The 13,779-nt window shown below is 46.1% G+C and overlaps 1 protein-coding gene across 2 annotated transcripts in view; it reads left to right on the top strand.

Annotated features, from left to right (window-relative positions):
* The first annotated feature begins 114 nt into the window (after window positions 1-114).
* Window positions 115-13,779, top strand: part of RGS10 (regulator of G-protein signaling 10) — a 35,858-nt gene continuing 22,193 nt past the window's right edge. Inside the window, exons 1-3 of one of the 2 annotated variants that reach the window (XM_008586098.1) lie at window positions 115-224; window positions 11,093-11,211; window positions 12,322-12,408. In XM_008586098.1, the coding sequence (XP_008584320.1) occupies window positions 176-224; window positions 11,093-11,211; window positions 12,322-12,408 (255 nt within the window). In that variant the 5' untranslated portion in view covers window positions 115-175. Of the gene's footprint in view, window positions 225-5,358; window positions 5,434-11,092; window positions 11,212-12,321; window positions 12,409-13,779 lie in introns of those variants that run through there. The other variant, XM_008586099.1, reaches the window with a different exon arrangement.

Here is a 13,779-nt window from a genome sequence, read left to right as displayed (position 1 = left end):
CCAGGCGGGCGGGCAGGGCGCACGGAGCGCGCCACGCGGCGCCTCGCGGGGAGGAGGGCGGGCGGGGGCGGGGGACAGGGGACAGGGGCGGCGCCGCGCGGGCTCCTCCTCCCCGCCGTCCTCGGCCCGGCCGCCGCGCCGCCAGCTGCTCGTCCTTCGTCCCCGGGCCGCGGCGATGTTCAACCGCGCCGTGAGCAGGCTGAGCAGGAAGCGGCCGCCGTCAGGTAAGCGGCTCCCGGGGCCCGCGGGCGTCCCCCGTCCGTCCGTCCGTCCGTCCTGGGCTCGGGCGCGGCCGGCGATGCCGCCCGACGGGAGCCCCGGGAAGGAAGTTTGGCTGAAAGGGGAACAAAGAGAAGTTGCCTTTTTAGTGACGGCCTGGGAGAAAAAGGAGACCCCAGACACCCCCAAACTTTGGAGGGACCGTGGGACCCAGATTCCGAAAGCAGAGCGGGGCCGCGAGGGGGACAGGACGCCGGGACGGAGCAGGCGCACGGGCGGTTCCGACACACAGGGGTCGCCTTGGCTGTCGCTCTGGACCAGCCCGAGCCACAAGTTGGGGCCACTTGGTAGGACGAAGAGCCCGCGGTGCAGACGAGGCCATGCCCTTGACGCCCATCCTCGCGCCCTTTAGTTGGCGATTCTGGGCAGCTGCTACCGCACGGGCTGCGTTCACCTCGCTCCGTGAATTCTGTCCTCACCCTCAGGACGGCCCGGTGGGACAGCAGGGAGCCGGGGCCGGGACTGCCAGCTGACTGGTCCCCAGTCACACTTAGTGGGCGAGGAGGATCTTTCAGAGCCAGGTTTGCCTGAATCTGGAGCTCAGAGGCTTTTCCTACATCACCAGTTCCAATATTCACTTCTGTGTGGTACTAAGAGACTGTACGTATTGGCCCTTTCCCCACCTAACATCATATTTTGTGAGGGCCAGTGTGGTTAAGAGACTGGAACCAGACTGGCCGGGGCTGAATCCCACCTCCCCCACTGCTAAATGGGAATAATAATAGCTTCCCAATCTGTTTAAGTACTTAATTGGAGCCTGTCCCCACCCACCAAATTATGCAAATAATTGCATTTAATACTTAGGGCAACCCTAATAAAGTAGGACATCAGAGGGTTATTGCAAAGATCTCATATTGTTGCCCAGCACATATTAAGAGCTCTGTTAGTGTCAGTGGTTCTGTAAACCGTTCTGTGTTGCATGGAAGTCAAAGAAGTCCCTTGTGGTTGTTAATGTTAGCCCTTCCCTGTTGTTGACACAGGCCTAGGGAGCCGTGGTCAGAGGCTAGACTGGAGTTAAACTCCTGGTTCTAACCTTGACTGTCATTCAGCAACATGGGGGAAGTGACTACCTCTTTGTGCCTCAGTTTCAATGATGTGCTGGAGCTGGTTCAAACTGGCTTGCAAGAGGCAATTGCTAAATATTCAGGAAATTTGGGGACTGGTTGCTAAACCATAGGTAGCTTGAAATTAACAGTTGGTGGGATATTCACATCATGGAAATTAGCAAATGCTAAAAATCAAGGCTTTTTCCCCCACTAGGGGAGCAGATGTAACAGCACTCCTCTGTGTCAGTTTTCCCATCTGTAAAGTGGGTTTCATCGAGTTGTGGGATTAAATACACTAAGACATATGAAGCCCCTAGTATAATGTCGGACACATAATAAATTTGTAATAGTTATTAACTTTTTATCTTTCTCACTTTTTGTATTATAAATAGAGCTGCTGTGAATGTCTGCACAGGTTACTTACTGCTTTACACCATTTTGGGGTTGAAGACTCGCAAACAGAGCCATTGAATCATGGGAGATACATGGATTTAGGGTGATTTTACATGTGACGAGGTTACGCCCCAAAAAAGACTGAGGATAGTTTTTAGGGACATTGGTGGAATGTACCTGTTTCAGGGCAACAAATTTTAAACCTGATGAAATGTGGTTATTTTGCTGCTACAGAGGTCAGCAACTAAACATCATGGATTAATATTGGTTGCCTGGATTCCAAGAACCCGATTTCCCTGGGAATTTTAGGTTCAAAGTCTGCCCTCCCCCCATGGGAAAAGACCTGAGCCGTGGCCCCTTTGGTCATCACCTCTCAGCAGTGGGAAAAGAAGGAGCCCAGTGAGAGGGGGAATGCGGGCCCAGAGGAAGAAGGAATGGGAAACCAAGTGATCTTCAGACCCTGTACTGATTTTTTTTTCTTTTTTGGGGTAAATTTGAATTATTTTTCTTAAAGAAGCTCCCCAAATAGTTTAAGCTTCAAGCCCCACAAAAGCTGGATCTACCCCTGCAGGACCCCTGCTTTGGACCCGGCTGTAGTCCTGCCTCCCGAGCACCTTCTGCCTTGGTCCTTTCCTCCTTTTCAGCAAAACTGTATTGGAGATGATGTCTTTAAGCTGAGGGTTTTGAGGTCCTAACTCCTACTTCCAGGGTTCAAAGTGAGAATCCCTTATTCTCCTTTCCCAGGTTTCTCGAAGTGTGTTCCACCAACCACGTGGGGGTGAAGAGGGGCTCGATACGATGCAGCTTCCCAGGCCTCACCCCAGTTCCACCGATTCCATCTTGGAGACGGGAGGTGGGCAGGGAGTGTAGGCTGCATTTTTAACAAGTGCCCAGTTGGTGCTTGTGCCACTGAAGTGTGAAAACCCCTCACAGGACTGTCTCCACTCACCCTGCCCCCTACAAACACTTGCACTGTTGATGATAACTGGGATTCACCCACCTGAAAAGCAAAAAAGCAAAGCCACATCCTCCCCACCCCTGCCCCCACAGCCAGACCCAGGGGTGACCTGCCTGGGGAATTCCCACCCTGCCAGGCAGGCCTCAGCCCTCCACCCAGGCCTGTTATGCATTATCCCATTAAACCCTTGGGAACAGTCTCAGATTTATTGCTGGGCTTAAGTTTTATTTAAAGATGACAGTCAACATAGCAGTTTAATGTCTTTGTTTTAACAACCCAGCAGCCGGGCAGTCTTGGCAGCTGTGGAAACTTTCTCTGCAGAACATCGCTGGCCCAGGCCTGCGGGTTCAGGGAAAGTGACGCGGGTCGGGCCTGCAGGGACAGAGAGGCTGGGCCGGGCTGAGGGACATCATTTTATGCAGGTGGGGTCAGCACATGAGCCAGCTGTATGGAACCAACTCTGACCACCGCCAAGAGCAGCCTGCAGACTGGGCTGTGTGCGGTGCTCACGGTGCTTTGTCTCCCCTGATTTGTAGGATCCGATGTCTCCTTTCCTCACTGTTAGCAAATTTGGGCTCCTGGGCAGGTGCCTGACTGGGTCATTTCCTTGGGCTTCCTGGGTGAACTGAGTCACTTCCCTCCCAGGTTGAGTGATCTCCTGGGCCCCCTGATGCTGGGCTCTGGGAAGCTGCTGTTTAAATTGAACTAAATTTACTCTCCTGAGTTTCTTCTGCTTCCCCCAGATAGCTCTCCGCTGCAGCAGCGTGGGGGTGGCAGTGGCAGCAGAGGGGGCCCAGGCAGGCGACAGCAGCAGCCCCTCGATAAGAGCTGTCAGGAGGTGTCTGCTGGAGTGAAACAATCCCCTGCAGACTTCCGGGAACAAATTTCCCTTCCAAGCCAGCTCCCATCTCTTGAGGGCCCTGCCAAGCACCCATGGGTCAGTCTTGCTGTTCCTCTGCCCAGTGCCCAGAGACCCATAGTCTGGCCTGCCTTCCCTCCCAGTCCCATTTTCCCCCTCCCCACTCTGCCCCTAGGGGGCTGGACATTCCCTTCTGTGCCTTTGCTCCCCAAGGGACACCTCCATCCTGTCCCAAAGCCTGGGTCTCCTTGCTTCCACAGGCCTGCCCTTCCTGGCCTGGCTGCCTCTCTGTCCCTGCACCTGATGTTGCAGCCTGTCTGGGCAGGAGGGAACCGTTTCGTCTCTCCCTGAAGAGCTGCAGAGGCCACTGCAGGGGCAGGGACTGCTCCAGAGCCACCCACTTCAGAAGGGGCAGACTAGAGAACTTGAGTCTTGGACCCAGGTCCAGGGCTACGAGTGTACGTCATCCATTCAGCCACCTTGTTAAAACATATTTAGAGGATAAATATGGAGCTGCAAACTTCTCTCTCTCTCTCCCGACCTCCTTCTCTTTCTTCCTTTCTCCAGTCAGGACATTAAAAACAAACAAAGCCATGACCAACCATTTTTATCATTTCATAAAGGAAAGGACATTTTAACACCTCAAATAGTAGGAAAGGTATCATCTCAGGTAGAGAACTTGCCTGATACACAGAATCTTCTAGAGATTGTCGCTTGAGGGAGAGGCACTGGCTAGCAGAGGGATAAGGGGGAGACGGAGACCACTTTATTGTGCTCCCTGTTGTAACTTGAATTTTGTACCATGTAAATAAATACATTGATCTATTTAGAAAACAAAACAAAACAAAAACAGAACGAACAGCCCCAGTCTGTCCTTACTGTATGGGCACAGCTCACTTGGTATTGCCTTATCCCCATTGTCATTTTTTCATGGACCAGTGGAGACAACTTCCCGCTAGCCTGTGGCATGGGGGGCAGGTGTCCATCTGGGAACTCCTGGTCTCATCTGCCTGATGCATTTTAGGCTCCATGAGAGAAGGGGCCTTTCATTTCTCGCATATTTCACTGTGCTCTCCTTTCCAGGCTCTGCAGCCCAACCACCTGGGGTCAGATCCCAATTCATCCACTTCCTCGCTTGTTTCTTTGTAGCCAGTTATTTAACATCTCTGTGCCTGATTTGCCATCTGTCTAATGGGGCCAATGACAGGACCACCCTCCAAAGATGGTTGTGGAGTTTAGATGGGATATAGTAAGTGCTCAGTAGTGTTAGCTATTTTTTATTAGCTGTCACCCTCCTTTCTGTGCCTTCTGTCCCCCAGCCCAGTGCTCAACTTTGCCCATTCCTCAGAAAATATTTACCATTATAAAATATATACATGAGTGCCAGACATTGTGCTGACCCTGAGGAAGACATTGCTCTCAAGAAATGCACGGTCTGCCTGACTGGTGATGGAGCAAAAAGACAAGTAGTTTGCCTTAAGGTGGAGAGGGGAAGGGCGCCAGGGCACGTTTGTGCATAAATGTCAGGCCCCGCAGGAAGCACAGGGGCTTCTGGGAAGGGAAGAAAATCGATGACAGGGTCTTCATTTTCACCCCCAGGATAGGGCTTCTGGGTCATTTTCTTTTTTCTGAGCTCCTGCCTAGAAAGTGGTGATTCTAGGGAGGCTGCAAATAACAGTTTGGGTTCTTATTTCCTTCCCTCTAGTAGAAACTGGAAACCCATGGCCATCTGTTGTTTAGTCCACTCAAAAGAGGATGTTGAGACTTATTTTTCCTTTGGACCCAAGGGTGCTTGGGAGCCCTGCATCCCCCTGCCTTTCCCACACACAGCGACTCTGAGAAGGCAGCGGATTTGTGATCTGCGTGAAACTCCTCAGGTGGACCCCAGAGCATGGAATGTAAGGAGTGGATCCCACCCCCTTCAGGAGGTGTCCTCAGCTCGCCCATGGCCTTGGCCCTAGCCCAGGGCAGGGCTGGGGCTGGGGAGAGTGTGCCGAGCAGACATAGAGGGGTACAGATGACCTCTGAAGGGCTGTCGTGAGCATTTGACTCTCTGCCAGGATGCCCTTTCTGAGCCCAGCTCTGCAACCTGTCTTCCTCCTCCTGTCTTGGATGCTGGCTATTATGATTATTTTAGAGCTTTTTCCCTTTTATTACTAGTTTCTGCTAAGGGTGGTTCACGCAAATCTCCCCAGCAGGGGAATTGCATGCCTGCAGGGCAGGGTAGTTACTCTGAGAAGCTAGATCCTGGAGGGATAAACACTGAAGTGATATTTAGATACAGTGTTTCTGTGACCCAGTTTCTGCGGAGCCTTACACAGATCACCAGTTGTAACAAACTGGCTCTCTATTCTTAGTTGGGTTGATTTTTTTTTTTTTTTTTAAATGTGATACACTTGACGTGGTGTAGGTGATAGGAGGTTTTAAATAAGTTTTGTGGGGTGTGTACTTTCCGTAAAACCTCATTGCAAAGTAGAGTATTTTAAAGGATTATAGTGTGTGTTGTACCAAACCTCTTCAGAATTTACGGTTAACATCTCTGTCTTTCCCTGGATGTAAATACTTACTTTGTTTTCTTTAATATGTTGTGAGTTTTGGGGGTTCTAAGAACAAACTCTTTCAGGATGTAAGTTGACTCTGCTGTTGAGGAAGCTGGATATTGAGATATTACTAAAATATTGTTCGACCTGGGGAAATTGTCCATGCAGAATCTTTACACAGACCTTCCTGCAGACTAATAGCAGAGATCCATGCTGGGAGCATTCAGTTCTGATGAGCATTACTGATGCTTTGTGAGTATGGATTTCCAAGGAATTAATGTCTGGAGAGGTCTCTCTTAGATATGACATCATAGCATCTATAAATAATGCATTATAAGCTATGCTGCAGCCCCAGACATCTGCACTGCAATGCTGCACCCATCTTTGAAATAATGGTTTTTACTGACTCAGAAACCATATAGAACAGCATAAATGTAAATGGAAAACGTATGTACATTGTGTTTGTGAGCTAGATGATTCCACTCCAGTTTTATATGACTTTTTCTCTGCATGGAATCGGACTCTTACCCAATTTTCTCAGTCTTTTCCCCATGGCCTGATTGTTATCAGTCTCTTCAAGGCTGTTATGTTCTGGTCTCTGTGAGTGTGAAGATCAGCAGATATCAAAAGCAAAAATGGCAGAAGAGACTCCTGGTAAAGGGTATGTATTCTGGGGCCAGACTGCCTGGGTTTGAATCATGATTCCTAATTTCCTAGCTGGTGACCCTTGCAAGTTACTGTGTCTTGGTTTCCTTATCCATAAAGCCGGGATAATATTAACCAAATCAGAGGGTTATTGTGAGAACTGAATGATTTAACCCATGTAAAAAGCTCAGAACAATACCAGGAACATTGTAAACAATTTACAAGTGTTACTATTATCATTAGCTAATGACAGATTAATCTGAAGATAAATTTACTGAAAAATAAGTGTTGTGCATGCAAAACTTTGAAGATCCAAAATGCTTTAAGGAGCCCAGGAGCTAAAAAAAAAAAAAAAAACTTTTATTCATTGCAAAAATGTTTTACAGTTGAACTAAACAACAAAAAATAAGCCAAGCAGGACAAAATTGAAACAAAAACATGTCATAAATAGCTCCTGACTAGCTTGACAGATCATAAAGATGCTAGGAAAACATGTTTAATGTTTTTTTTTTTTCCCCACCTATGCATTCCAAACCTGCTTTCTTGTGTAATCCCTCTAAAATGGTAACTTTTATGAATGAAAATGGATAGGAGAGTATTAGAACTTTATAAATTCAAGTGTCAGGAGTTGGGCAGCTGTGAAATCTTGGTTTGGCTTTATTATTAAGTTCAGAAGTAAACCTCTTGCTATCGAGGAAGATTATTTATTTCTTCTATACATTACCAGGCTGATTGTAACTGAGATGGCTTAGGAATCCCTTACTTGGTATCAGAAAATAGCAGAAGTCTCCTGAGCAGGAGACTCTGAGTAACAGAAATGCCCCAGGTTAAAAGGCAATCTCTAGCACAGTGCCACATGGAGTGGACCTCTGCACAGTCTCATTGGAGGTTGGAGATAATAACTTGGAAAAGAGAGACACCATTAAGTGATGGAGCTTGCAAATGCTGCTCTGTCAAGATCTTTCTATCTATACTGATAACAATCAAGGCGGATTTAAAAAAAAAGGAGCATAGCCAAAAGCCTAAATCAAACTTGAAAGATAATCAGGAAGTCTTAGAAAAATTGAAACCAATATTTCTGGGGAAAATGAAAACATGACAGATATGGACTGGATAGAAGAATCCTATATGCCACTTACAGGGACAGAAGGTAGGCGAAAAGCCAAGGAGGAATTTCTTTTTATCCAGGGTGCCAAAGACAGAAAACCAATAACCATAGCTATTGAGAGTAGCTTCATCTTGGTCTACTTTCCTTGAAATTCCACACTCTTCCATAATAGTGTCAGCCATAAATGCATTTCATTACATTTGATGCAAGGGAGATGGTAGCCCAGGAAAGAATGGAATGGAAGGACCCATCAGTTTTCTGTGTTCCGAGGAACCCAGGGTTCTATAGATGTGGTCCTGGTGGGGACGGTTGCCCTCCCCGGCAGGTCCCAATATCGGTTCCATCCAGTGATTCCTTAGCTGGATCACCTTGGATAGGTTGTTTTATCTTCTGGACTTTTGTTTCCCAGTCTATAAAATAAGGGGGGGCAGAGGGGCCCTAGATCAGATTAGTGGGTTTTGAGTTATAAAACTTTTTGTTCAAATGAAATCTGGTGCAGAAACCTAAAATGCAAAAATTGATTTGAGTATGTAATAAAGAGGGGGAGTTAGCAATCGCAGGGCCAGCTATCTTAACTCTCAGAGCACTCTGTTAGCCAAATGGGAATCCACCATGTGTATTTATTTGCAAGACAGTGTGGCAGTGAAAATCCAAACGTGGTTTGGTTTATTATTAAAAAGAATGTCAAGAGTTTTGGAATCCTTTCAGGCCAAGGTTGAAACAGCTAGCCAAAGTAGCTGTTCTGTGATGGCAAGAGAACTTTGTGGCTGCCTAAGATTGTTCCTGGAATAGCAAACTTGTGTCTCTGCATTTATTTACTTAAGAAAAGATCTGCTGGGGAGATGGAGTAAACTGTCAGACTGTATTCTCCGGGTAAAGAACGGAAGAGTAAATTAGTGGAATGCTTGGCAGAATGAACCCTGCTGCAGAAATTTCTTATAATAATGATCTTTTAATTTGATTTTTACTTCATTGGAAAGAAACTCAGTGTCCAGGAGCTTGCCATGCTAGCATTTACGAAGAGAGCAGGGAACTAATTTAATATCCACAAGCTGAAGAGTCACTTTAGAGAAGTATTGGGTCCATTTGGTGATGCGTTTGAGTGAGTTTGCTTCTTGATTAGAGGAATGGACTTGTCCCAAGCAATTCTCTTAGGTACTCTATCACCAATGAGTACTGAAATGCAGTCCCTGCTGGGTTTCTGGGTTCTGCTTTATTTTATTTAGCCCAAGTCAGTCAGTGAATGTCGAAAATTCAGGTAATTTTCCCAGGTGCTGGGATATGGAGTCTCAGCTGATTAAGAGATTAATGTGTATTTTGATCCCCAATAGAAAATCACAGATGATAGAAGCTTTTACTATAAAGTCCAGTGTGTTCTGATATGAATTTTCTCCAAAAAACATTTCTAGCGATACGGTCCCCTAGCTATTTTCAGGGATTAATGTGTAGAAGACTTTCATTTCTCCTTTAAAAGTGATTTGCTTTGCTAATTTCTTAATTAAAAGTTTATTTTCTACTAGATTGAAACTTCTTTTTATAGAAACATCTCTCTAGCTTTGAAGAAAATGTCAATGGAGAAAAAAACTATAAAACTAGTTCACTTGATAGATCATTATTTTTGGGACAGGGAGAAAGGAATTCACATTTGTGGAGCGTCTGCTGTGAACCGAGTGTGCTGCTGAGTCCTTAGGAAAACCTGAGGGGCTGGAGGGTTATCTTCCAGTTTACACAAGAATTTTGCCCAAGGTCCTATAGTTTGAATTGGCTGAACTGGATTTTGAACCTGGGCCCACCTGAAGTGACACTCTATGGTTCTTCCTTGACTCCAGAAAGGGGTCAAATTCTGTAGAATAAGGCATGTTTTTGTTGTCACTTCCTTCTTCAGACAAGTGTAAAAAAGAGTGTGTTAGGGCCGGCCCGGTAGCGCACTGCTACAGTGCGCCGCTTGGGAGCGCGGAGGCGCTCCCACCGAGGGTTCGGATCCCATGTACCGACTGGCCGCTCACTGGCTGAGCGAGGTGCGGACGCAACACCGAGGGTTGCGATCCCGTTGCCGGTCACGAAAAAAGACAAAAAGGAAAAAAAAAAAAAAGAGTGTGTTAGGGCCGGCCCGGTAGCGCACTGCTACAGTGCGCCGCTTGGGAGCGCGGAGGCGCTCCCCCCGAGGGTTCGGATCCCATGTACCGACTGGCCGCTCACTGGCTGAGCGAGGTGCGGACGCAACACCGAGGGTTGCGATCCCGTTGCCGGTCACGAAAAAAGACAAAAAGGAAAAAAAAAAAAAAGAGTGTGTTAGCTGGAGATCCCTGTCCCTTTTCCTTTGGTCAAGAGGCTTTGATGTGTGTTGAGTCAGAGAATGTGGTGGAAGATGTGTGGATACACAGAGTCATCAGCATTCACTCTGTGCACCAAAATGTAAGGGAGTTGCCAAAAAACCCAGGCATCAAGATAAATGATATTTATTGCAGTGGTTTAAAAAAATCAAGATTCATGTAAAAACATCCATGGTGAAAAAAATAGCAAAAGTTTGAATAAAGCCAGGCTAAGTTACAGTGTGATGTTGAGACACATTGGAACCCGAGGTAAAAGGAAACTATTCTGTCTTCATTTAAACTTTTGCTATTTGTTTGTCATGGATGTTTTCACATGAGTTTTGATCTTTTAAAAGATATTGCATGAAAATATCATTTATCTTGATCCCTGAGAATTTTGGCAATCCCCTTAAACTTTGCGCACTTACCCCGGTCCTGTCCTGCTACCTTTCTTTATGTGCCAGGCAATGAGCTAAGTGCTGGAGCTACAAGAAGAGGATACATAGGCACTTTCAGACTAGTGGAGTCAGTCATGCAACTAGTCACAACACAGCAAGATAATTATAAGTCTGTGCAGAAAGCGTGATGAGGAGGCAGTTGCTGTTGAGTCTAGATTCCCTGGGAGGAGGGTTTGCGTGAGACTTGAGGGCTGCCTGCACGTTGGCCACTGGACACCGGGGTGGGGGAAGGATGTGTTGGGAAGTGGCAAGCCCCTTTATCACTCTGAGCCTCAGTCTTCCTCATCTGTAAAATGGAGGAAATAGTAGCATCTGTCTTGCAGGGCTATTGTGACTAGAATGAGTCCATTGTGTTACACACCCAGAATAGAGCGTGGCACACCACTTCATACATGTCAGCCACAGTGGTGATGGTGATGAGGACCACTGAATGCAGATTTTTTAAAATGACAGTATCCTTGGGTCATATGTACAGTCTGAACTTTGTTTTGCAGACATCCACGACAGTGATGGTAGTTCCAGCAGCAGCCACCAGAGCCTCAAGAGCACAGCCAAATGGGCAGCTTCCCTGGAGAATCTGCTGGAAGACCCAGAAGGCGTGAAAAGATTTAGGGTTTGCCTTTTTCGTTGCTTAACACTGTCTACCCAACTTGACAGTAAGACCTTCTCATCTGTCATGACCACATGGGCAATGCACTCAAGGATAGCCCTGGACTAGCACCGAGGGGCATGCACAGTTTGTTTCTGATTTTGTGTAGGTGGGTGGGAGGGGTGAGGGTTGATGGGGAAAATGTATTGGTGGAGTCTGTTTATATGAAGAATTTCCAGCTTTGTGACGCGTGGAAGGGGGTGGTCTGGCTCTCTCTGATGTGAAGGTTTGTTGTCTTGTGCCTGAGGGATTCTCAGGATGCACTGTGAACAGAGTGAGAGAGGGTGGCCATGTGAACTTGGCAAAGGGACCTCAAAGAAGAGGGCTGATGGATGTGGAAGTGTCAGTGCCACCTGGAAATAACCTTTTTGGCCAGCAGAACCCCAGGTGCCAGTTGGAGGACCACATGTGAATTTCAAGAATGAGTCCCAGCAACTTGTGTCTTTAAGTCTTGGGTCAGGTGGAGTGAGCCCTCATGCTGTTGGTTCCTGTCATGGCTCCCAGGGAGGAAGTGGCAGGTTGTGCTTGGGCCACTAGTTCCTGGTCACCAGCCACGGTGAGACTGTCTGTCTGTAAGGAAAGTCTCTGCATAGCAGAATGGCTGACCACACCACTAACTCCCCAACATCTGGCAAAAGAAAACTCACCTCCAACTTAAAATAGTTTTCATTGTGGCATTTTTAGACATGCTTAAAATGCTTTCTTTCCTTTTGTTTAAAAAAAAAGGGCCTGATTTTAGAGGAATGTACTTTGTTTAAACTCTGTCTGGAAGGAACTAATGTATCTTCCACATTAATTTACTTTTTGGTAATTTACTGTCAGCTTAGAAATGTGAGTAGATTCCTGCTTCATTTTTTACTCTTCCTTACAATGTCAAAGCCATTAAGGTCAAATGTATATGGAGTTCTAGCTTTAACATTAAACATACTCTTTGTTTTTCAGGCTGGAGTTTTCAAAGGTGATTGAACTGTGCTCATCTGTTGAATTTTGCTATATCAGTCCTTGAAAGGAAATGCATCTTTTTTTTTTCTTTCAGTAGAACACTGTATGATTTCTTTTTCTTTTTATCTGTAGGAATTTTTAAAAAAGGAATTCAGTGAAGAAAATGTTTTGTTTTGGCTAGCATGTGAAGATTTTAAGAAAACACAAGATAAGAAGCAGGTATTTCTTCTACTCGGCAATTACTTTCTTGATAGTTTTTTTTTTCCCTCCATTTATAAAGTTACAGCTGCCCTTCCAATAGATTTTGAAATTGCCTAAAGAAACCTGATTTATATTAGATTTGGGGGAAGATGTGAGCTTCAGATTAAGTATCTTGTATGGATCAAACATTAATATTGAAAAAGAGTGAGTTAATCCATTTGCAAATGGAGCTGTTCAAATGGACCAATATTTAAAGTAAAAATAATGATTTATGTCATTTAGCGTTCATCACTGCGTATGACTTTCTTCTTTATGAATAAGTTATGAGGCTGTTTCCCCCAGAGTTTGGCGTGTTGGCATTTTTGGATGCAGTAAAATGATACGCAGACGCATAGCAATAAAAGAGCAACGTGTATCAGATGGACCGTCCATTATTCAACTTATCTTTACAAAGCGTCCTGGAGTTGGCAGGCATCCTACATAGAAAGTTTCTGACTGTTCTCCTGGGTAGAGGTGTGCTCTTTGCAGGAGGTGGCTTTTCATTCCTGATGTCAGCTGGGTTTTCTGCTGCTGAATGTTGGGTGTCAGGGAGGTGGATGAAGTTATGGGGAAGGAGGCCTGCGGATCGGGTGGGGTTGTGACATCTGTGCCTGTGTATTTCCAAGAGGCTACCAGCTAACTGCTGATGGGGGCTGGTGAGTCATGAAAATGGGTGAGGCTTCTGGTGTGAGGCTGCAGGGAGTGGTGGGGCTTGGGGTGCTCAGAGGACAGCCCGCCTGCCTACAAGGGCTGCGGCTGGTTGTTTAGGGTCTATGTTTCCCCTGCTTTGAGTTCTGTCCTCACCAGCTCACTGTGGGAATCTTCTAGGTCTTCACTTGCCCACCTTTACCTCCAGGACCCTGAGGGGTCTTTTTTTTAAAAATTAATTTTATTTATTGAATCAAAATCGATTATACATATTTGGGAATCTTCTAGGTCTTCACTTGCCCACCTTTACCTCCAGGACCCTGAGGGGTCTTTTTTTTTAAATTAATTTTATTTATTGAATCAAAATCGATTATACATATTTGGGGGGTTCAACATTGAGATATGTTAATCAAATCAATATTACTAACATATATATTGTTACAAATTGTACTTATTCTTTATACCCCTTGTCCAACCTCTCCCCCCACAACCAATTACCCTAGATTTCTTCTCTCCTTCTGAAACAATAATGGTTACTCTGTTGATTTGTTGCCTAGATGATCTGTCTGATGCTGAGAGGTGTGATCAGTCCCCCAATATTACTATAGAGCAGATGCTCCTTCTGTCACTCTGAAATGGGCTTTGTGGAGAGAGACATCCTCTTCTTTTCTTTATCTCTGCTGGTGACTCTCCTTGTGTCAA

The sequence above is a fragment of the Galeopterus variegatus genome, unplaced genomic scaffold (genome assembly GCF_000696425.1).
Source record: "Galeopterus variegatus unplaced genomic scaffold, G_variegatus-3.0.2 Scaffold3827, whole genome shotgun sequence".
Classification (NCBI taxonomy): Eukaryota; Metazoa; Chordata; class Mammalia; order Dermoptera; family Cynocephalidae; genus Galeopterus; species Galeopterus variegatus.
This window is presented reverse-complemented; position numbering and strand designations above follow the sequence as displayed.